Below are 22,889 nucleotides of genomic sequence, written 5' to 3'. Positions count from 1 at the left end.
TATTGTTCTCAGATGCTTCTCATAACCTCGGCCTGCAACCAACTAACCAGAAAGAACTTTATTATTTGGTAAAGGGGAGGACTTGATAATACATTTTTCATCATCAAAGCTTTATTCGAGAATTATACTCATAAAAGCACAAACATACATTTAAAATACATTGTTTAAAAAAGATTTTTCCTAATTATACGACATTATAAAACAATTGTACATACATAAACATTAAAAATCTTTGATGTATGATTACACAAAAACCACAGAAAGTACTCCAGTCAATTTACATTAGTAGAGATTGCCCTCCGTCTAATGGACCATGCCCACCCCAAATACTTTGCTGTTCCTAGGACAATAGGCATATCAGTGGTGGTACAGAGTATTCGTAGTGCTTCAACACCCCTAGATGTCCCTAGATTTCTACAGACAGGAGCTAACCATACTCTTCTCGGGGTGGCGTAAGCTTTGCATAAGAATAGAAAGTGGCCTATAGTTTCATCTGCCGCACCACAGGCTGGGCAGCAAGAGGTGGTCAAACTCCTCCACCTGCTGTCAATGATCTTAGAGGGAGGGCACCTGATCTTAGCTGGAAGAAAAGCTTCCTATCCCCCGGGTTGGTAATGCTGTCCCAATATGGTTCCAATGCAGGATACAATTTGACGTCAAAGAAATGCCCCGTCATTGTGTCAGATCTCGTTTTACTCCAGTGTCTTCCATCTACCCAATCCCAGTATAAGCCTTTGATCATATTTTTACTTGGGAAGGGTTCCCCAGACGGATTGTCCCATAGATTAGAAAGGCCAAGATCTCCTAATGCAGTCCTGAGATTTTTTAACCAGACTATCTTGTGAAAGGTGTCAGCTTTGATTATGGCCTGGAACCCCTCTGCATAATGCTGGATCTCCGGGGTAGTCCAAAGGCGTCTCCAATAGAGAATCGGGCGCAACCTCGCTTGGCTGCTAACTGATCTTCTCCCTAGATCAAGACGAAGTGGGATTAATGGTGTACTCTGCGGGAGTCCTGTGATTCCACTGAGGAACCTATTCTCAGATATCTGCAAGGGGAGGAGATTCCCAAATCCCCACAGCTCAGCCCCATACAGGGCAGACCCAAGAGCCTTGGCATCATATACAGCCAAGACGGGTTTTATAGGCTTGGATTTCGACTTTTTGTGTTCCACCCTAAGCGCCCCCGAGATCTGTTGGTGCCTCAAAACCGCCTTTTCTATATGCTGGGACCATCTTGAATTATTTGCTATCTGTATCCCAAGGTAGGTAAATACAGTAACCACCTCAAGCTGACAGTTATTCAAGAGTATTTTTAACCGGGGTCTACGTTTTGATGTAAAAGCCATCAGCTTGGTCTTGGCCACGTTGACTTCCAGGCCATGCTCCCCGCAGAAGAGGTCGAAAATGTTTAGAGCTCGCTGCAGGCCAGCCGGCGTTTTGGATAGAATCAACGTATCGTCGGCGAACATCAGGATCGGAACCCTGAGGCCCGCCAACGAAGATGCGTGGACACTGGCTTCCAGCATCCGAGCCACTATCCCATTAACAAATAGGTAAAAGAGCAAGGGGGCCATTGCACACCCCTGTCGTACTCCACATTCGATCGGGAAGTCGGCAGATGATTCGCCATTCTTTACCCCATTGGACTTTAGCGAAGTTGCTTTCGTGCAACCTCATTATCAGGGTAAGTAACTCAGCCGGAAGACCAATTTCGCTCAGAACTGCCCAGAGCTTTCTCCATGGGGCCAGGTCGAAGGCAGCCCGCAGGTCGACAAAGGCAACATACAGGCTGCCCTCGCCAAGCAACACCGTCCCCCACTGCAGCAGAGAAAAGCGAAACACCTGGTCGACTGTACTTGTAGCCCGCCGAAAACCAGCCTGATAAGGGGACAGGGCATTGTTCTCATCAACCCAATCCGTTAGTTGATTATCCACCATTCTGCCTATCACTTTTTGGACGGTGGCGATCAAGCTTATCGGCCTGTAATTGGCCGGGAGGGACCGATCCCCTTTTTTGTATATGGGTATGATGGTTGCTCCCTTCCATAATTCAGGGACAGCAGTTCCCTTAGCGATAGCATTTCCCAGAAGGAATACGTACCTGGCCCACCTCGCCTTGTCGTTTATAAAAACATCAGAGGGTATCCCATCTAAACCCGGGGCCCTTCCCCCGGGGGCAGTGCATATTGCGACCTCGGTTTCTTTAGGGGTAAATAAATTCCCAATAGGGAATACAGCTGAAATTGCTTCCACATCCTTAAACTCAGTAGTCTCAGCATATTGGGGTTTGAAAGAATCCACCCATGCACCCTCAGCGAAAAATGTAGCTAGCACCCACACAAGCACAGGCACCAGAACTTTGAACCACACCCTGGCAACTACAAAAACACCTGGACTACCACTTGTATCAACACATATGTGACACTCTGACGACACTGAAAAACACCATCAAACGCAAACTGGCAGTCAAGAAGGCACAGACACTGGAGGATGGAGCTATAGACACAGTGGGCAGTGATACACATCAGATTAGGGATATATAAACGGAGACAAGATTGGCAAGGACATGGGTGTTATGGCAGAGATACATGCTCACATACAGTAAGACAGTGAGAAACAGGGTGGCAACCAGACTGAAGAGATTTCACTGTTGTTGTAAGTGCACATAAACACACATACACACTGTCCCCAATACACCACAAGCCCCCATTGGGTCTATCGGAAAGCCCCTACAACTACTAAACACACAGCTACTTGTGTTGAGAATAAGAGGCTGTACAGTGGGTATACTCATAACTACTAACAAATGCCTCTCTATTCAGGCAGACATTGGTGTTGCATATTTGAGCAGGACCTCCATACTCCACCTAGGCTCTCATCATTGGTAAACTCGAGAGCTGACAACACTCCTAACCGAGCAAATTGTCAGTATCAAGTGGAACCAGTAAACTATTGGTGTGGCACTGCATTAAAAAACACACATACTTGACATTCAGCAACCTCCCCAGAGCTCACACAATTAACAGAACAAACAAAGGGTTAAACATACCTATCAGATTCCTGTGGTACCAGCTTTTTCCACCGCGCCACCAGGGACTTTGCAAACTCTCCCACCAGCTCATGTTTCCGCAAGCTGTTCACTGTCTTTCCAACACCAGTTTCCTGTAAGTGAAGAAAATATTAAAGCTCTGAACATTCACAAGTCAAACTTTGGAGAATCTTCAAGGAAGTTTGGCCGAAGACAAGTTCAAGATGAAAAACTATCACACACTCTGGATCAACAATTGGTAAAATACCCAGGTTAATCATCTAAGGCCTTGCATAACAAATTGGAATGCAAACTAGAGTCTATGACTCAGACACAAGCACTCATACAGCACGATACCTAGAGGGTGAAGAACATACCACTCAAACAAATGTAGGGCTCCAGTGTCACTCTTTAAAGCCAAGCATAAAATATGGCCCAAAGCCACACTGTAGGACATTTTATTAACTGTAGGTGCGCAGAGGGTCCGATACACTACCTTCCAACGAATGCCTTTGTTCCACCACACTCCCCCCAAAAAATAATTTATATATATATATATATATATATATACACACATATATACACACACACACACACACACACACACACACACACACACACACACACACACACACACACACACACACACACATATATATATATATATATATATATATATGTGTGTATCCCCCATCCACCCACAAAAAGGTGCCTGCGTTATCCCAAGAAAAAAACGCACACTTCAGCTGGCCATGCTTAATAAAATGAATGCATTGAGGAGGAATAATGAAGACCTCTTTCACCAAGACGTATGTGAATGTTGAGGAACTGTGATAAAGGGACAGCAGCAACAAAGCAAACACACAGTGTTTACTGATCATGTGAAGGGGTTGCCCCTGAACGTTAATATTATCAGCATCTCCACCTTTGAAAGAAGAGTGGGTATAACTTCAGCCTATTGCTAACCCCACGGCTAGAGGACAAAAGCAAAAGGTAAATTAAGTAACCAATTCACACGCCTTACCACTAGAATGTCAACTGTTATGGGCAGTTCGGCGAGTCTCTTCAAGCTCTTGTACAGCTGCCAAGAAAAAGAAAGAAAACCATAAAGATTTGTCAAGCAACATCAGGTCGAAGGAGTACTCGGGGAACACGTCTGATGCAGCGGACTCAATGATTCCACCAATGTCAGGTAATTGTAGTGACTTCGGAACACTATCCACATTCACCACAGCAGAGTTTGAATTGCTGTGTACACATGGAAGGCTCGCATCTTTATTTAGTTTATTACAAGGGGATGTTTATGGGACGGGGTGATTTAGACAAATATTTAAACCAGCTAGATGGGAGAAGAAAAGGTCTCTCGAAAGCTACACCTTGAGGATAAATAATGTCACAAATCCTCTCTTAAAAGCCAATAACTTCCATTAGTTAGCCAATATTAAAAGTGGTACATTGGGTCTACTTTGAAGCACTTGCACGACTGCTTAAAGAGACAGTGCAAATGAGCTTCCATGCCAGATAATCAGATGTTAAGCATGAACCATGTCACTTTCTTTAGACCTAGAAATATATAGATGTGCGTAACGAAGAGGATTGTCCACAGAGCGAAGCATGTTTGCAAGTAATTCTATACATGTAAAGACCCACGACGTGAGGCAACCAGCCAGTATGGATTCCAACATCTCAAGGAATGTGGCTGGAATCCCCACTGACCGTTCGTGAAGCATGTATGGCAACTCCAATAATAATGCATACGTACACATGCGCGCACGGAAAAACATATCACAATGCATTTACCACATCTTCTTCCCCCTTATAAACATAAAAACAAAATACAAATGAAACAAAACGAACAAAGTAACAATTCATAAGAATACAAACAGCATCACGAAATAACCCATAAAGAAATATGCGAAAGTAAATTAAAACAAGAAGTATGAAAGTACATAATCATCAAACCTCTTGAGAACCTTTCTGGTACGAGAACCCACAGAACTCATCCCCAAAGGGTCTCTAGGCAAACAACACACTCCGTAGACTGAACTCTCATCAGCACACGTGACTTCCTACTGCGCTGACGCCAGTTTTTAGGTCTCGCCTGTCGATGCGCATGCGCATCGAGCAAGCGAGACTATAGGGGCTCATCCACTCTTTATCTAACTGCAAGGAATCGTGGCGATTCCTTGCAGTGCCCGTGACTTTTAAGGTCAATGCGCATGCGCATTAAGCTTATGCGCATGCGCATTGACCTTAAAAGTCACGGGCGCGTGCACGTCCGTGTTTGTTTACCCTTGCCTACTCTCTCTCTCCCCTCTCCGCCCCCGTTCCGCCCCCTCCCCTTCCCGCCGTGTCGCATTTCTCCTCCCCCCTCCCCTCTCTTCCCTCCGGCTTTTTTTTTGTTTTGTTTATTTTACCCGCCGTGTCTCCGATCCTTTCGCTCTCCTCCCCCCTCCTCCTCCCCTCCCATGCCTGCCTGCCTGCCTCAACTCTCCGCCTCCCGATCTTTTCCTAGCTCCTGATCTTCCTCTCCCCTCTCCGCCCCCGTTCCGCCCCCTCCCCTTCCCGCCGTGTCGCATTTCTCCTCCCCCCTCCCCTCTCTTCCCTCCGGCTTTTTTTTTGTTTTGTTTATTTTACCCGCCGTGTCTCCGATCCTTTCGCTCTCCTCCCCCCTCCTCCTCCCCTCCCATGCCTGCCTGCCTGCCTCAACTCTCCGCCTCCCGATCTTTTCCTAGCTCCTGATCTTCTCCTGCCGGGGTTCCGATTTCCCTTGCACCCCCGATCGTCCCCTGATTTCCTCTTGTTGGCTCCAGAGCTGCATCCATTCCGGAGACGAAGTGAAATATATAGCACATCACTAGAGTCAGTGGGAGCTGTAATGTGTCCGTTAGCCCCCTAGGAGTCCTGCATTGATCTACATGCCGCTTTGCACATCCATGAGAAATGTGGTATTTTTTTTGTTCTGAGATGTTTTCTTGTGTTTTTCTCACGTGTGGAGCTTTCAAATGGGGAAATGTATTGCAGTAGTAGTGGAAATGTGATCGAAGGGCTTTCTTTGGTTCAACTTAGCTGTTGTGTGGCAGCCTGCCTTCAGCATAACTATTTGCTGTTTAGTCGAACTGCCTGGACACGTGGCTTTCTTCCATAAGCATTGTTCATAGCGTCTCTCGTTTTGTTGTTCAGTTTTGCATCTAGGGACTTTCATGTTTTGTTCGTGTATGCTGATGTACTAATTAATGGCTGTGGTCCTCAAAGTGCCTACATGCGCATCCCCTCCGCTCCCCCATGTTGTCGTCACTTACTTTGTAGTGTTCTAACTTTCTGAATCCTTCTTCTTTCTACCTTGATCGTTTCTCCTCCGCGATCTGTTGTCCGCCTGCTTCATTCTGCCTCTCCCCACCTCACCCCCCACCCCAATCCCCCGCCCGCCTTCCCAGCCCATGCCGTCTTCTTCCAGCCCACAGTCGCCCCTTCAAGGCCGTGTTTCGAAGCTGTGGCCGCCTCTCTCCCGGTGAACGCACTTGGATGTTACCGTGTGACTAGAGCGCCATGAACACATCCCCTCTCTGGCCCATGACGTAAGCTGGATTCCTTGGACGGACCACAGTGTTCTCGTGCTGCTGTCTCCATGTGGCTGTTGCTTAGCGACATGGCAGATTTCGCTTCTCAGCAGACAAGAGCAATGGACGTTTGCAGCACCACAGGCAACTTGCAGGGAGGCTCGCGCACTTCAAGGGGTCTCTTTGATGGTTCAAGGTAGGTTTTTATCTGAAACCTCCCGTGTATCTGCTCCCCTAGCATTAGATTGCTTTACTAACCTCTCTCTTGTGGGAAGCTGCACACCGCTTCCAATTCATCACTTTCTTCCTTCCCCAACCTGCATCACGACTCGCAGTGACCACAGTCCCCCAGCACTTGTCTCCATCCCCACACTCGTAGTGAACCATTCCACTCGCAGTGACGGGATCTGCTCGTCAATATATATCTCACATTGCCAGGGAAGTTTCCAGGCACTAAGCATAGTAGATAAATGAAAACATCTGTATAGTGCCCTTAGAGGAAACGATCCCTACGTTCTATTCATTGGAGCGACTGCGGGTTAATAGGTGTGACGTCATAAATACGGCACTCAGTTCATTTAGACATGTTGGCGCCAAAAGCTTTGTGCACTAGCGTCTCGGGAATACTGCAATCTAGCGCTCAACGAGGCCGGACAGCTGTGTTTCATCCTCTCGAGCACAGACCATATGCACAAACACAGGGGCAACCCTGACACCCAAAAGCTCACTTACGTACATTTGTAGTAAAATCATACATTTTTAAGGTAGTAAACTCACTCACTCACCCTCACTCATCCCACACCCTCACTCACCCTCACTCAACCCCTCACCCTCAACCCCTCACCCTCAACCCCTCACCCTCAACCTCTCACTCACCCTCACTCTCACTCATCCTCACTCTCACTCATCCTCACTCACCCTCAACCCCTCACCCTCACTCACCCTCACCCTCACTCACCCTCATCCACCCTCAACACCTCACCCACACTCACCCTCACTCACCCTCAACCCCTCACCCTCACTCACCCTCAACGCCTCACCCTCAATCCCTCACCCTCACCCACCTTCACTCACCCTCACTCACCCTCACCCTCACCCACCCTCAACCCCTCATCCTCACTCACCCTCAACCCCTCACCCTCACTCACCCTCAACCCCTCACCCTCACCCTCACTCACCCCCACTCACCCTCAACCCCTCACCCTCACCCTCACTCACCCTCAACCCCTCACCCTCAACCCCTCACCCTCAATCCCTCAATCCCTCACCCTCACACTCACCCACACTCACCCTCACCCACCCTCAACCCCTCATCCTCACTCACCCTCAACCCCTCACCCTCACTCACCCTCAACCCCTCACCCTCACCCTCACTCACCCCCAACCCCTCACCCTCACCCTCAACCCCTCACCCTCACCCTCAACCCCTCACCCTCAACCCCTCACCCTCAATCCCTCACCCTCAATCCCTCACCCTCAATCCCTCACCCTCACCCACACCCACCCTCACTCACCCTCACCCACCCTCACCCACCCTCACCCACCCTCACTCACCCTCACTCACCCTCACTCACCCTCACTCACCCTCACTCACCCTCACTCACCCTCACTCACCCTCACCCACCCTCAACCCCTCACCCACCCTCAACCCCTCACCCTCACTCACCCCCACTCACCCTCAACCCCTCACCCACCCTCACCCTCACTCACCCTCAACCCCTCAATCCCTCACCCTCACTCACCCTCAACCCCTCAGCCTCACCTTCACTCACCCTCAACCCCTCACCCTCACTCACCCTCAACCCCTCACCCTCACTCACCCTCAACCCCTCACCCTCACTCACCCTCACCATCACTCACCCTCAACGCCTCACCATCAACCCCTCACCCACCCTCAACCCCTCACCCTCACTCACCCCCACTCACCCTCAACCACCCTCACCCTCACTCACCCTCAACCCCTCAATCCCTCACCCCCACTCACCCTCAACCACCCTCACCCTCACTCACCCTCAACCCCTCAATCCCTCACCCTCACTCACCCTCAACCCCTCAGCCTCACCCTCACTCACCCTCAACCCCTCACCCTCACTCACCCTCAACCCCTCACCCTCACTCACCCTCAACCCCTCACCCTCACTCACCCTCACCATCACTCACCCTCAACGCCTCACCCTCACTCACTCACCCTCACTCACCCTCAACGCCTCACCCTCAACGCCTCACCCTCAACGCCTCACCCTCAACGCCTCACCCTCACTCACCCTCAACACCTCACCCTCACTCACCCTCAACACCTCACCCTCACTCACCCTCAACACCTCACCCTCACTCACCCTCAACACCTCACCCTCACTCACCCTCACCATCACTCACCCTCAACCCCTCACCCTCACTCACCCTCAACCCCTCACCCTCACTCACCCTCAACCCCTCACCCCCTCAACCCCTCACCCTCAACCCCTCACCCTCACCCACCTTCACTCACCCTCACTCACCCTCACTCACCCTCACCCACCCTCAACCCCTCACCCTCACTCACCCTCAACCCCTCACCCTCACTCACCCTCAACCCCTCACCCTCACCCTCACTCACCCCCACTCACCCTCAACCCCTCACCCTCACTCACCCTCAACCCCTCACCCTCAACCCCTCACCCTCACTCACCCTCAACCCCTCACCCTCTCACCCACCCTCACTCACCCTCCCTCACCCTCCCTCACCCTCACTCACCCTCACTCACCCTCACTCACCCTCACTCACCCTCACTCACCCTCACTCACCCTCACTCACCCTCACTCACCCTCACTCAGCGCAACCACAGCATCTTCACTAAATATATGTAATAAACTTTAAGCTATTGGCAATATAAAATAAAATCCATTTTATTTACTTATTAATTATTGATTGTTTTTTAAAGCCATTGATTTTTTTAATATCAATACATATAAGTCACAGATAAGTCCCGTTAATACAAAACATGTTGCTTTACAAATGCTAGAGGTGTCACATTTACAAAAATTATAACTATTGGCTTTGTAAAGAAGAAAGCTATTAATTTAGCTATTTAGAAAAAACAACACATGAATAAAAAACAAAAAAATAAATAACACCTATAGCTCAAACTTTCCTACTGCGAGACCTATTGCATTTCCAATGCAATAGGTCTCGGAGCATTTGAGTTAGAGCTTTTAGAAATGTTTATGGCTTTTTTTTTTTAATTCTTTAGCATTGGCTACAGGAAACAAAAATGCTAAAGATTTACAAAAAAACCCATAAACAATTCTAAAAGCACTAACTCTAATGCTGCGAGACCTATTGCATTTCTAATGCTTGTTGACAGAGCACTTATGGGCTGAAACTTGAAACCATTGTTCCCAGTCAAACTTTTCAACAAGGCATTTCCTCTTGCGCACAATAATCACTTGCTCAGGCGTACGTTTCACTAGCCTTTCCCAAGACAAGTAAAGCGCCTTTACTGACCATGTCCACTTGTACAGGCAAAGAGAATTTTGATTCCCCTTTCAAATTAACGACAAGATTTTTTTTTTAAACATGACCCAATCAGCTACCACCAGATTTACTAATATTTGACCATGTTTTTGTATCAAAATGTTCCTTCATTCTCGCTTATTTACCAACCACCCTTCTCAACTGTTTCATTGTCTGGTGACTCCACAAATGCATGATACTTCCATTTTGAAAAGCAATCCATGAGAAGTATGGTATATCTCATGTTGCCTGGTAATAAGGAATAAGGACCTGAAAAATCAAGACACACTTTTTCCCAATCACGTTCCAAAAATGGAGTCAGGGGTGTAGGCATACCCATCCATTGCTAATCGGATATAAGACACTCCAGACACTTGTCAATCATAAGCTTAACCAGACTGTCCAAAACAGGCCACTAGTAGTGATGCTTGATCTTCATGCACGTCTTGGTGGACCTTAAATGACCTAAATACACCCGAGACACAATGACGTTGCACAATGTAGTAGGTGGGACAAAACTATCGCCAGAGTAAAATTCAACTGATAACCTTTTCTCAGGTTGTAGGAAGGTTTTCAGATCTCCCTCTAAACAACCTTCCCCAAGATGCTATCTACATCGTACGCACTTGTCCAATCTTGCTCACTCGTAATAGATTGATACTTTGCCACAGCATCTACCAACGCAACACACTCCACATCATCTGGCAAGACATCACCATCAAGAGCCATGTGGGATAAATAGTACGCAGAAAGGTTCTAACTGCCCAGAACAGGTTTGACAGTGAAATTGTACTCCTATAATTTAGAAACAAGTACAGTGAGCCTGGCGGACATGTTATTACAGGTACAATTGGTGAAAATATGTACTAGTGGTCTGTACACACACACACACACACACTTCAGAAGGTCACTCGACGGCACTCACACCATCCGCCTATGTTTGCCTCATCAGCTCGCAATTGCTGTCCCCATTCAATTTCGCCATGTAGCCGCCGCCATGTTGAATGCTACGCAGAAATCCAGCATCACCAGAAAGGATGGCTCACCCGGATCGACTTGCCGGTGAATGCTGACTGCAGTCACGATAAGATCAGACTCTTTACTGTGGCCACTCCTGAAATCATTTTGCAAGGGGTTAAGGATATCCCAACTCTATAAATGTAACCAGTTCCCCGTTAAACTTGCCAATTTTTTGCCGGTGTTGGTCAGGGGAAATAAGCCGAAAGTTTTCAGACCCTCAGGATCCGCATTAGATTTTTTGAGAGTAGTGGAATGACGATTGATCGCTTATTTCCAGAGAGTGGTGAACACTCCATATTGCAGCACCAGGGTAAACACATTCTGCAGAAAGTTGGAAATAGGTTCCGGGGCCAGTTGGAGCATTTGAGGTAAACAAGGATAAAATGGAGATCCAGATTAAATACCAAACAACAAATATTTAGTTTGATGCCAAGAGATGAGGGGAAATTCAGTAAGCTGATTAAACTGAGTCCACAAGTGGCAATTTCAGGAAGGGACTCACTTTCCATTGGTAGATTAAAATCTGAATAAATATTCCGAATTTTATCCCGAAAGTATAGTATATTCATCTTGGGATGTATTCAACATGCCCTGGGGAGAGAGGGGTTGGACACATCGGGGGCGTGCAGCCCTCAACATATCTCCTTTAGATCCAGCAGCAAACAGAGGAACTGGGAACTCCTTAATTGGCCTAAGGAGAATCGGGGGAGTGCAGACAGTAAAACTCCTTTTCAATTTACTTGGAAGAGTATCCCAACGAGGCCATTTACGACCCCAGACATAATAATTGTAATATCCCCGTCAGACCCAAGAATAAAGGGATACTGGGGTCTGCCAGAGGACTTTTAATCTTTATCCCCCTGCACAAATGTATTATTTAATTGCTCCCTGAAATATTGGTTGAGCCCACCATGACTTATAGGGGTCGTGGTGTCCCGATAATGAAGCATGAAACCACTAGGGAGTGGGAGGGAAAATAAAACAAAAAAAAGGTTTTTCCTCTATCACTATTCAAGTGGATGCTTATGTTAGGGACATTATACCATTTCCTTTTCTAGATTATCAGTTTTTATGTTTGTACTAGTAGTGGAGTACTTTAACGTGTTTTGGTATTATAAATTAAGAGGGTGTACTTCTCCATTTTTCCACTAAGCCCTTTAGAATATTGAGATCTCTGGCTCTCTAATATTAATTGCGAAGTGAATCTCCAGTGCTATCTTGCAGATTTCAAGTAGGACTGAGACAAAACTTTGGTAGGTGGGCCTGGCAAACTAAGGTCATGCTTGGGATCAGATATAGCAGACATCAAATCAGCAGACCATGAACTCAAGAATTTCGTTGACAGGGCAATTAATGCAATTCCTCAGTAACATGAGCTAGGTTGCCACCACGTCGATAGTTACTCTGGAGACCCAGATCAAACAACTAATGCATAGATGTGAAGACCTAGAAAATAGGTCCAGACCGGCAATCTAAGAGGCTGTAATATGGAAAAGGGAGAAGAAGGAGAATATGTGGCGGAGTGCTTGAAACAACTCCTTAGACAGACTTTAGGTAAAAGACGGTCTTCCCTATAGGCATTGAAAGAGCCCTATAGAATTGGGGGGGCTGGAGGGCGGGTGAGCTCTATGACAAAGCTACACCTCAGGACATTGTGGCAAAGATCTCCTTGTATTTGCCAAGATATCCACATACCATCTGAATAAGGTAATTATTGCAGAGAGGAGCAAACAAAAGACCAGTCAAAGTGGAACCTGTAAAGTGATGGTTGTCCAAGACTTGACACACGACTCTCGCAAAAAGTAGACTGTTTATGGGATAGCATGGTTTTGTCTAAATACAAATAAATCTGAACACTTGCACTGATGCTTACACAAACAGAAGTGAAGTGATTTTTAAAAATAACTTCTATTTCGATGGCCTAGCTCTTACACCAAATATTTAGGACTCAGCATCACCCCATCACTGCCAAAGATGGTCCCTGATAATTGGTCAGCATTAGTATAAAATATTAAGCAGGATGTGAGTAAATGTAGTAGGCTCCCAGTCTCTTGGAAAGGACTTGTAGAAACAAAAATAAAAAATAAAAATATATTTATCTCAGGCCATGCCCTTTTTGTTATACCCCAAAGATGAATTTTATCCTTCCAGAAAACACCAAAAATAAAAAAAAATTCTATGGAACGGGAAGAAGGCACCACTCTCCAGGAAAGTAATAATGGCGCCATGGGATGGAGGTAGACTGGCGATGCCCAATCTGAAGAGATACCATCAAGGAGCTTCACCTTCATGCATGTACTATTGAAGAAATGGACAAAAAAGGAGTATTCATGGATAGAGCAGTACGGGGCAAAACTTTATGAGATGTCCTTTGGTTATCAAAAGACACCAGGCTCAAGAACGCCTGCCAGTGAAACCTTGAACACTATAGTGAAACTGAACACTATAATGAAAACATGGGACATGACTGACATTAAATTAGAACTTGCGACATACCTATCCGGATTTACACCCATTCATCAAAATCTAGACTTTCAACTTAACACACTACTGGCCTTCCAAAGACGGAAGGATGGGGACTGCCTGATCTTGAGTCACATGTGTGAGAAAGTCAATATAAAATCTTTCCTACAACGCAAACCGGACTGCAACAAGAGAACTCATAATATTTGCAAAATATACAAAGCCATGCCCAGAATCTAAGGGAGTAATTTCTAACACCTGTCATTCATAAGATATTAAAGAGAGGAGAGGCACTATCTCAATGAGGTTTCCAGACAGAGGAGACCCCTGGCTCTCTAATAAAGAGTGGGGAATAGTTTGAGAGGTCCGAACCAGAGAGCATATAAATATCATACACACAGAACAAAGACACAAACTGCTGCATCACTGGTATCTTACCCCGTAAAGATTAAAATAGACGTTTCCAAATCCTCAAGGGATGTCCTGGAGAATCTCTAATAAGGAAGAAACTACCCATCACATATGGTCATCACTTTTGGAAAGAAGTCGTATCACACATAAGACTACTAATAGAGTCACTTTTTGCTACTCCGGAGCAGATTCTATTGGAACTCAGAGACCATAAAATGTGAGGCATGACAAAGTGAACACAAGCATTAGTCCAACACTTATTGACAGCTACTAAACAGTTAATTGTAGAAGACCGGAAAAGTCAGACGCTCTCACGATCTAGAGATGGTACTTAAATCTTTAGAATGTATTAGCCATTGACAAGATAACGTATGATCTGGTTAATGAATGGGATGAATTCAAACAAATATGGCACTATTGACTATTTGATAAAAACCAAAATCGGTTCAGTCAGACCACACAGTCTTTCAGCTCTTGATCTGAACTATTAATATAGAAACAACCAGATAGGAGTTGACTGGGTAATTGGGTCAATAATAAAGAAGGGAGTATGCTCACTTTGAACCTGGATATTACGTGTGTGTGTGTGTGTGTGTGTGTGGGGAAGGGGGCGGTCGGGGTTCTCGAAGGCACTTTTTTTTATAGTTTTTTAATTTTTTTATCCTTTTTGAAATGAATGGAAAAAAATCTAAAACTAGATGGTATACAATCTGTCATGACTCTGTGCTCTTGTAAACCATCAGCTTGTATGAATGCCTCAATAAAAATTGTTGAAAGGCAAAATATATCAGACAAATCACTCTGAAAATTGATATAGATGGAATGTAGGAAAAATACAAATTGCAAAGACAAAACCCAAATATTGCACAGGTGAGTTTAGGAGATCTTACCAAAGATACCCACCTGTCAGTTTTGGACATGAAAGCGAGAGCAAGAGAGAGAAAGAGAATATATTGGAATCTTGAAAGATTGCCCTTTTGTCAGCACCTTTGTTCCATAAATTCCCCGGTGTCACGTACAACAGACAATATAAACCTTAGAAGGCACAATATAAACCTTATAACATAAGCGTGATTTTTAATTTCTAGCAACACCAGTGTTTGGACATTAGGTGTCTGTTACCAAAGATGCATGAATTATCTCTCTTGTTTTAAAACTATTGGTTTATTAGTTTTCCCAGAGCACAGACACTAGGGCCAGTACCCTGGGTTCAAATATTAGCAGTGATGGACCAAAACCTTATGTTCAAGTTGTGAGAGTTAATTGGGCCTCTATTCCCTTAACGTGTCATGTGGGAGCCCGGTTAAGATATTTCCTTTGCAGAGTATATTTGTCATGCAGGTTATCCCTTCTCAGTTTAAATGCATGGAGAAGGAGAGGAGGTATTGTTAATAAAGCGCAGATATTTAAACTTTTGACACCTGGATTTTAATCCAACCTTTACCCTTGATGAAGAGGGCATAGTTCTGGACAAGTGATCTCATCTATGTGCCGCAAATTATCAATATAGGTAAAGTAAATATGGAAAAAAAAACTCAGTGAAAGGCAGTATTCTCGCTGGCATCCGATAAATTAATCTCTGTTGTTTCTCTAATCTGATTTCGCCCAGACCTAGGCCACCTGCTTTTTAAACGATCCAGCTACAATGAAAAAACTGAAAAATTGTCTGCTGTAAAGGTCTTGCACTGCTCCTTGGTGTTAGGTCTGCATGCAAAGCTAAACACAGTCGAGTCAATCAGACCAGACTCTGCTCTTTCCCAACTCCATCCCAACCAGGGCCTAGCAGCTACAGGGAAAAAAACAAAAACACACATCTACCTCCCAAAATGTAGTTGGGAAATACCTCTCACAACAAAAAATAAATCTATTAAGGATTCTTGAAAAATATTTTCACGATTCAGAAATCACACTCAAAAGTGCATCTGCCTGGCATCGTCGTAATGAGAAGGAAGCTCTCTCAACGGTAGCGACAATACGACACTGCACTTCAGATTTTAAGTTAAGACAAGGGTGTGCACAATATATAAACAGATCTAAAATCACTGGCCCTCACCAGCAGCAGTTCTTCACATATTGCCTTCTGAGGACACCCACTGAATCATTACTGGAATCCAGGGACCCCAGCTGAGTCACTATTGGAAGCTAGGGACCTCCAGCCTAAGCAATTCCTATGATTTGAACTACAAAACAACACACAAAGATACAAAAACAAGTATAGACCAAACAAATGGTCAAATATTAACTTTAAACCACAATCAAATATAGAAATGGTTTTCATATTTTCAATAATTTTGTAACTCAGTCGCAGTCCTTGTTAGTAGGCCTCACGGACCCTTAAGGGACCACTGCTCTTCAGCAACAAAAGGAATTACAATATCAGATGGTAAGGTAAGCTAGGGATAAAAGTCCCCAATGCATGCAGGCGATCCTTTTTGAATGTCATTCAAACATCCTGTTCTACATCCAGGAAAGACCACATTTTCTTAATGGAATGGCTTGCACTGTGATAATCCTCTCAAACTGGGAAGCTAAGAGGTCAGTTATCTGGATCATTCAGTATGTGATCACAATTTCTTTCGTGTGTTTCACTCTCAGGCTACCAGTACTCATCTGATCTTCGTTTCCCCATGACAGGAGCATATTAGTAAACTATGAAGCCGGATAAATGAGCCGGCATAGGAGAGGTTGACTCAGCCAATCTTCTTTGCTTAATGTATTTTCTAATTAATTTTCTCTTCCCTATAAGGAAGACAGTCATCATCTGATAATTCTCCAGGCCCAGAGCTAAAGGGGGCATTCTATGCTGGCATTCTATGCTTAAGATGAGGGCATTCCTTTGTTTACGGTTCTCAGTTATGGTCCATCGACCTGATCTATTGTAGAGACAATGCATTTGTAGATGCGTCCTTACTCTTCTTCGTCTATATCCCATCACAACTAGCATCTACAGAGGGCATATCTGTCAGAGTTGGGTCTGGTTTGGTTCCTGATGAACTCTGAGCAGCTGCTATGGTATATGGAGTTGGGGGCGGGAGAGGATCTGTATATGAATAAACAAAGTTCATACCTGGGACACACAAACTGCCTTTGGTGGTTACTACATCCCACAAGAAGCATTACCCGTTTACTGTATAACTGGTATTGGGTACGCATCATGTGCACGTGGCCAATATCGTCAGTCATTGTTTGCTAATGAAATGCAGTTTTGTAGAGAATCAGAATTAATTCCACAAATAAAGATTGAAGAAAAAAAAGAAGAGGGCATCTATTTCCTACATTATACTTTGGTGCGAGGGGACTAGATCATCAGGCTCTACCTCAAGAACACTCATTTGTCAATGTGGTACTGTCAATTATAGAAATTTCAATAGAATAGCCAAACGTGGCAGGGCCAAGTAGAGGTATCAATTGCAGCCTCTCCTTGGCCCCAAGTGCTCCATCAAAATGCTCCGAGCAGTGGCCATCCATCCCCAGAGCAAGAGTGTATATCTAGTAACCTACCTGCATGATAACCTCATCAAACAGTAGTGTCTCATAAAACCAGATCAACTTCAACACTCTTCATGCCTACCTGCTGGTGAAAGTCAACAGGCTTGATCTGCCCTCCAGCTCAGGTCATGAATACCATAGGATTCATAAAAGACACCCATGTACACCAAAACTACCTCACAAGAAGATTTCTCTCATCCACCGAGTAGAGCTCTTGAAAGGGGATATTCAACATAGGATCTGGGATAGGTTAATTAACCTACTCCTGCTTCAATGCATCCCATCTTTTCTATCTGGTCCATCAATATGGGGAAAAAATCAGAATTGCCTACTTCGATCACATCTCAACCTCCTAGGAATGAAGCCTGAATGATTTTTGTGGTTAGCTACAATGAAAGCCTGAAATCACAGCTATTTTTGGCATACCTTTGACCTTTTAGTGACTAATGGTAGCAAGTCAACCTGTCCCCTGAAAATGGCCACAAATGCAGCTGATTTCTAACGGACCACTAGTTTCACATTTAACTCCACGGAGCTCCTTGCTAGCACCTGTACAAACGTAAAACGCACCATAATACATCCTTCTTGGGATTGATAGCATACCCGTTATGAGGTACGTGAGCAAGTTTAACATTGGGTTTATTAATTTATAACACTGGTAGCACGTAGCGAAATGCAAATGGTTGAACAATCAAAAGTATGAGTGGTACTAAGAGTATGAAATTATACGTTGCTATAGGTTTGTGATAATCAAAGGCATACATTACATACCAACTTCAAGACAACAGTGATATACCCTCAGCATTATACATATTTATATTGGGCAAATGCAGAATAACAATGTATACTCTTTGCTTTCTAACAGACTCTTCAAGGTCTATGTCAACTACAGAAGTGAATTGTATGTTCTAAAGTAAGGGAGGAGAGTTGCTCTAAAGTCCTCTCTGGGAGCATTGTCTGAAGCACCAGTGGACAGTACAAGATGAGTACCGGGCCAAATTCACATACTCTACTCGATCTGCGCTTTCTGACAGGAGCAAGGCCAGGTCTCTCCCAAGGTATTGGTCAAGGAACGCAGAATAGGGGCCTCCTGGCATGGCTCAATGGTCTTCCATGGGTATGTTTGGCAGGAGAACAGGTGCTGGAAATCTGTACCGCTGTTCAAACAGGCAGCCACTTGCACATTGTCACAACTGGTGCTACACTCCTTTACATGCTTTCCATAAAAAAGGATGTAGAGAAACCCCGGGGAACTACCGCCCAATGAGCCTGATAGACTCCACCCAAATGATAGCAGGTAAAGCTATACTTGGAAGGATTCTTCACTGGGTGGAGGAGAATAACATACTATCAGACTTCCAGGCAGGTTTTCGGGCAGGAATGGGGACAATAGAGCAGGTGTTCAGGTTGGCACTTCTGGGGTGGAAGGTGGTGGAGCTAGGCAAGGGCAGTCTATATCTGGCCTTTATAGACCTGAGGACTGCCTTTGACCTAGTTCCCCGGGAGGAGTTATGGAGGGTGCTTTATGAGCTGGGATTGCCTCCTTACATCTTGTCCCTCCTCAATTAGCCTCCACACCCATACCTTTGCTCAGGTCCGCTGGGGTAAAAACGGAGAGCTAACAGAGAAAATACCAGTGTCTAGGGGTGTGAGGCAGGGATGCGTTCTGGCGCCCACCCTTTTCTCATTATATGTGAATGGGGTGGTGGAATATCTCCAACAAGAACCAGCCGACGCCCCCTGTCTCGGAGGAGTGCGGATCCCCACCCTGCTTTTTGCGGACGACACGCTCTTGATCTCCAAGACTCCGCAAGGCCTCCAGAAACTGCTAACCCGTTTCCAGGATTTCTGTGTTGCAAATGGACTAGTAATCAACTTGGACAAAACTAAGTACCTAGTCCTAAATCCTCCAAGGAAACTGGGCCGCCCTCCTATTCTTAACTCTGTTGCCTTGGAGAAAGTTTCCGAATTTGACTATCTCGGAATTCGGATTACGGATAGCATGACCTGGTCACCTCACATTGCAAAGATGGTCCTCAACCACAAGAGAGCAGGAGGAGCCCTCCTGAGGGAATTCCGGGCTTCACCTAGGAGGTCGCTTACCCCAGTAATTGATATCTACAAGGCTAAGGTAGTAACATCAGCCTTGTATGGGGCCGAACTGTGGGGACATTGCTGTCTGGACGCCCTGGCAACAGCGGAGAGTAAGCTCCTAAAATCCATAATCGCCATCCCTCTGAGCACCCCAACAGTACCGGTGCTGTTGGATACAGGCTGCAAAAACATCAAAGATCAAGCCCAGCTTCGCCCTCTCCTTCTATGGACACGAATCTGGAGGGGTGAAGAGTTAAAATCGTATGCTGATGGGTTGGTGGAGATAATGAGCTTGGGCGGTTGGGCAAAAATAAGATGGTTGAGAGACACTAAAAAACTTCTGGAGAAAATCGGACTGGGGGACTGTTGGTCATCACGTTCAGCTCCACCAAAAGAGGTCGTGAAGAGACTGTACTGGAATTGGGTTGCGGAACAACTAGTTACAAACCCGGAACATTGCAAGTCCACGGCTGACTTTTTACTAGTAAAAGACGTTGTAGTTTTTGAGCCTTATCTGGACCTAATTACTCTTCCCTTTGACCGAGCACTGTATTTTAAATTTAGAGTGGGTTCGCTTCCACTTGGGGCCCTGGTATCAAAATGGAAATCAGGTGCTCACACGTCCCCTTATTGTGCATGCTGTCCTAATAGGATAGAGTCCATCACGCACATCCTATTCGAATGCCCGGACTATGTAAACCCCAGGAGCTTTTGGCTTAAACCCCTCTGCCGGAATATGGGTACACGTATGGGTACACGTAGTTACCTAGTAGCCCTGCGTATCCTAATGACGGATACTTCTCCTCCTATTGTATGTGGCATAGCCAAATTTTTAAAATAGTTTTGGTTGATTCGTTGCAAGAGACTGTCAGTAGCGGTTTAATTCTTTTTTTAGCTAATTTATTCTGGGCACTTCATGTCCTTTTATCTTTTTAATGTGCATTTAATATTGCCTTCTTAAATGATGTTTTCGTAGATTTGTAAATGGCTGTTTTGTGTGTACGCTTATAAGATATCTTGCATATCGAATAAAAGCTTATCAATCAGTAATCTGTTTTCCATAAACAGAGACTGTTGATGCTGCTTTGTTGCGACTGGCTAGTCTTTTATATCCGAGCATGCTCATTTGCGTTTCTCTCCAAGCCTCCTAGGTGATCAGACATTCCTTAGCTATAAGGTCTTATCAAGTGAGGTACACAGTTTCCTCGCTTCGGCACAAACAGGATTGGGGGCATGTGCAGGAGACTTCCCGTTATGATCATCATTCTGATGTCATACCAGCAGCATTAATTAAATAGGCATATGATATTTGCTTCCTTTCTTTTGATAAAGTACCAGGTTGGATCGGCAGAATCTGAGGAAAACAACGACAAATGGCACCGACTAATTTACTATAATAACAGCACAGTAGAGTTGTCGAATGAGCTAAATAGCAATCACTTGTGCAGTAAACCTTTAGGTATAAAACACACAGAGTTGCTCAGTTACCTAGCCCATGCGATTTTCTACTCTTGAGAGTGGGAGAATGCCCTGTGGTGCCGGATATTAATATGACAGTATATGTGGCGTGCACAAAGGCTTACACAAACAGATGCCAAGGTGATCTGTATAATGAGGGCAAAGACCATGGGATCTGGAGACATTAAGGCTTAGGAGAGGATGTTTTGGGCGGGTGGGGCACTAACTATTTGAAACCGCATGTGCATAGATTTATTTTTTTAAAGCAAAAGAAAGATAATATTGTACTTTTAGTATTCTTGCCTGTAAAGTGATAAAACAACAATGTACGTTTTCACTGTTTCCGTAGATTTTTGCCCTTTTGCCACAGATTTCAAACACTGAAGTGTGAACCCTCTCCCAAAAGAAATTTGGAGCATATTTCTGCAGTTTTGGACTGATTCTTGATATAATAAAGTTACGCACACCAGTCTTAAGAGTCCAGGATTTACCTTCTCCCTCAAATTACTACCACTAAAATACATTAATTGCTTTCCAACTTGAACTTGTGTCTGTGAGCTGTTTCTACGCCTCCATTAAATGCCTACGTTTACACAATGTAAGGAAGTCAGAATATGAGTTAGCTATGGATCAATCCAGAAGGCTATGTAAAGACTCCATTACATATCTAGGGTATTAGACAACCTCATTGGGGTTTTCATTTTTTCAGACTAATGGAGGTAGAGAGTTGATCAATCTATCACTAAATTCAGACACTATTCCACAATCTTCACAAATAATTAAACTGCATTTGAGATTCCTAATAGCAGGCCTCAAGTAATCTACTCGCCATGGAGAGTCAGATGTTATCAGGGTGAACAATTTTAAGGGCCTACTGGCCTGTTCTGGGGAGTTGACAAAGAACATGTGTTCTGACCTCTCAGAAAGTGAATGAGCAATAAAGATGTCTTCAAACCTTGATTTTATCTGGTCACATTTGCTCTGCTTTCAGAGACTGAAGTAAAATTTAAGTTTATGCCGTCTTACAGTATGCTACTTATTTAATTCTGAAGGCTGGTGTTTACTTTTCTTTGTCTTTTTCAGTGAAAGGCCTGACAATCATGCTGTACAAAAAGTGAAATGAAAGGCTGTAGGATGTCTGTGTTTTTCTAAAACACAACATTTAAATAGCTTGTAAATGACCTGTACAAACATTTTGAAATATGCTTCAGAAAAGAAAGAAAATTTTTGTAGTTTGTGAAGCAAAAAATGTTTTTAATAGGATGAAGACAAATCAGAACACTTTGCTTGGTGATGTGCTAATGAAAAGTATTTTTGCTGAAACTCAGTTTCCACAGATTATTGTCTATACGCTACATACAATGCTATTAGTGACCTAAGAGGCTAGTCAGGAGTCATGTGTACCATATGTGGGCTAGATTCTTATTATACATGGAGCAAAACGTACTGCCTGCTTACTCTGACAATTCTGCACTTCATTAAAGAGCACAAGGAGCACCAGGATCAAAGAAGAAACGGCAGTGCCAGCCCACAATAAGAGCTGTATTAACAAACAGAACAAGCATTGGAAATGCAATATGGCTCGCATTAGGAGAGTTTGAGCTATTGGTCTTATAAATGTCTTTTTTTATTTATGTGTTATTTTTTAAACTAGCTAAATTAATAGCTTTGTCATTTACAATGCCAATAGTTATAACTTTCGCAAATGTGACACCTATAGCATTTGTAATGCAACATGTTTTGTATTTACGTGACTTAGATGTATGGATATTACAAATAACAATAGCTTTTAATTTTTTTAAATAATTAATACTTAAATCATTTATTTAATTTATAATGGCAATAGCTGAAACTTTTGTAAATAACTTTTG

General features: G+C 44.4%; 1 protein-coding gene across 1 annotated transcript in view; it reads right to left on the bottom strand.

Annotated features, from left to right (window-relative positions):
* Positions 1-22,889, bottom strand: part of ELOA (elongin A) — a 169,721-nt gene that overhangs the window by 107,587 nt on the left and 39,245 nt on the right. The window contains exons 2-3 of the mRNA XM_086955794.1: positions 4,055-4,111; positions 3,052-3,164 (exon numbers count right to left, since the gene is read on the bottom strand). Coding sequence (XP_086811920.1) covers positions 3,052-3,164; positions 4,055-4,111 — 170 coding nt within the window. The remainder of the gene's footprint in view (positions 1-3,051; positions 3,165-4,054; positions 4,112-22,889) is intronic.

Source organism: Lissotriton vulgaris, chromosome 2_1, assembly GCF_964263255.1.
Source record: "Lissotriton vulgaris chromosome 2_1, aLisVul1.2, whole genome shotgun sequence".
NCBI lineage: Eukaryota > Metazoa > Chordata > Amphibia > Caudata > Salamandridae > Lissotriton > Lissotriton vulgaris.
The sequence above is the reverse complement of the archived record's forward strand: the minus strand, read 5'-3'. Positions and strand labels throughout refer to the sequence as shown.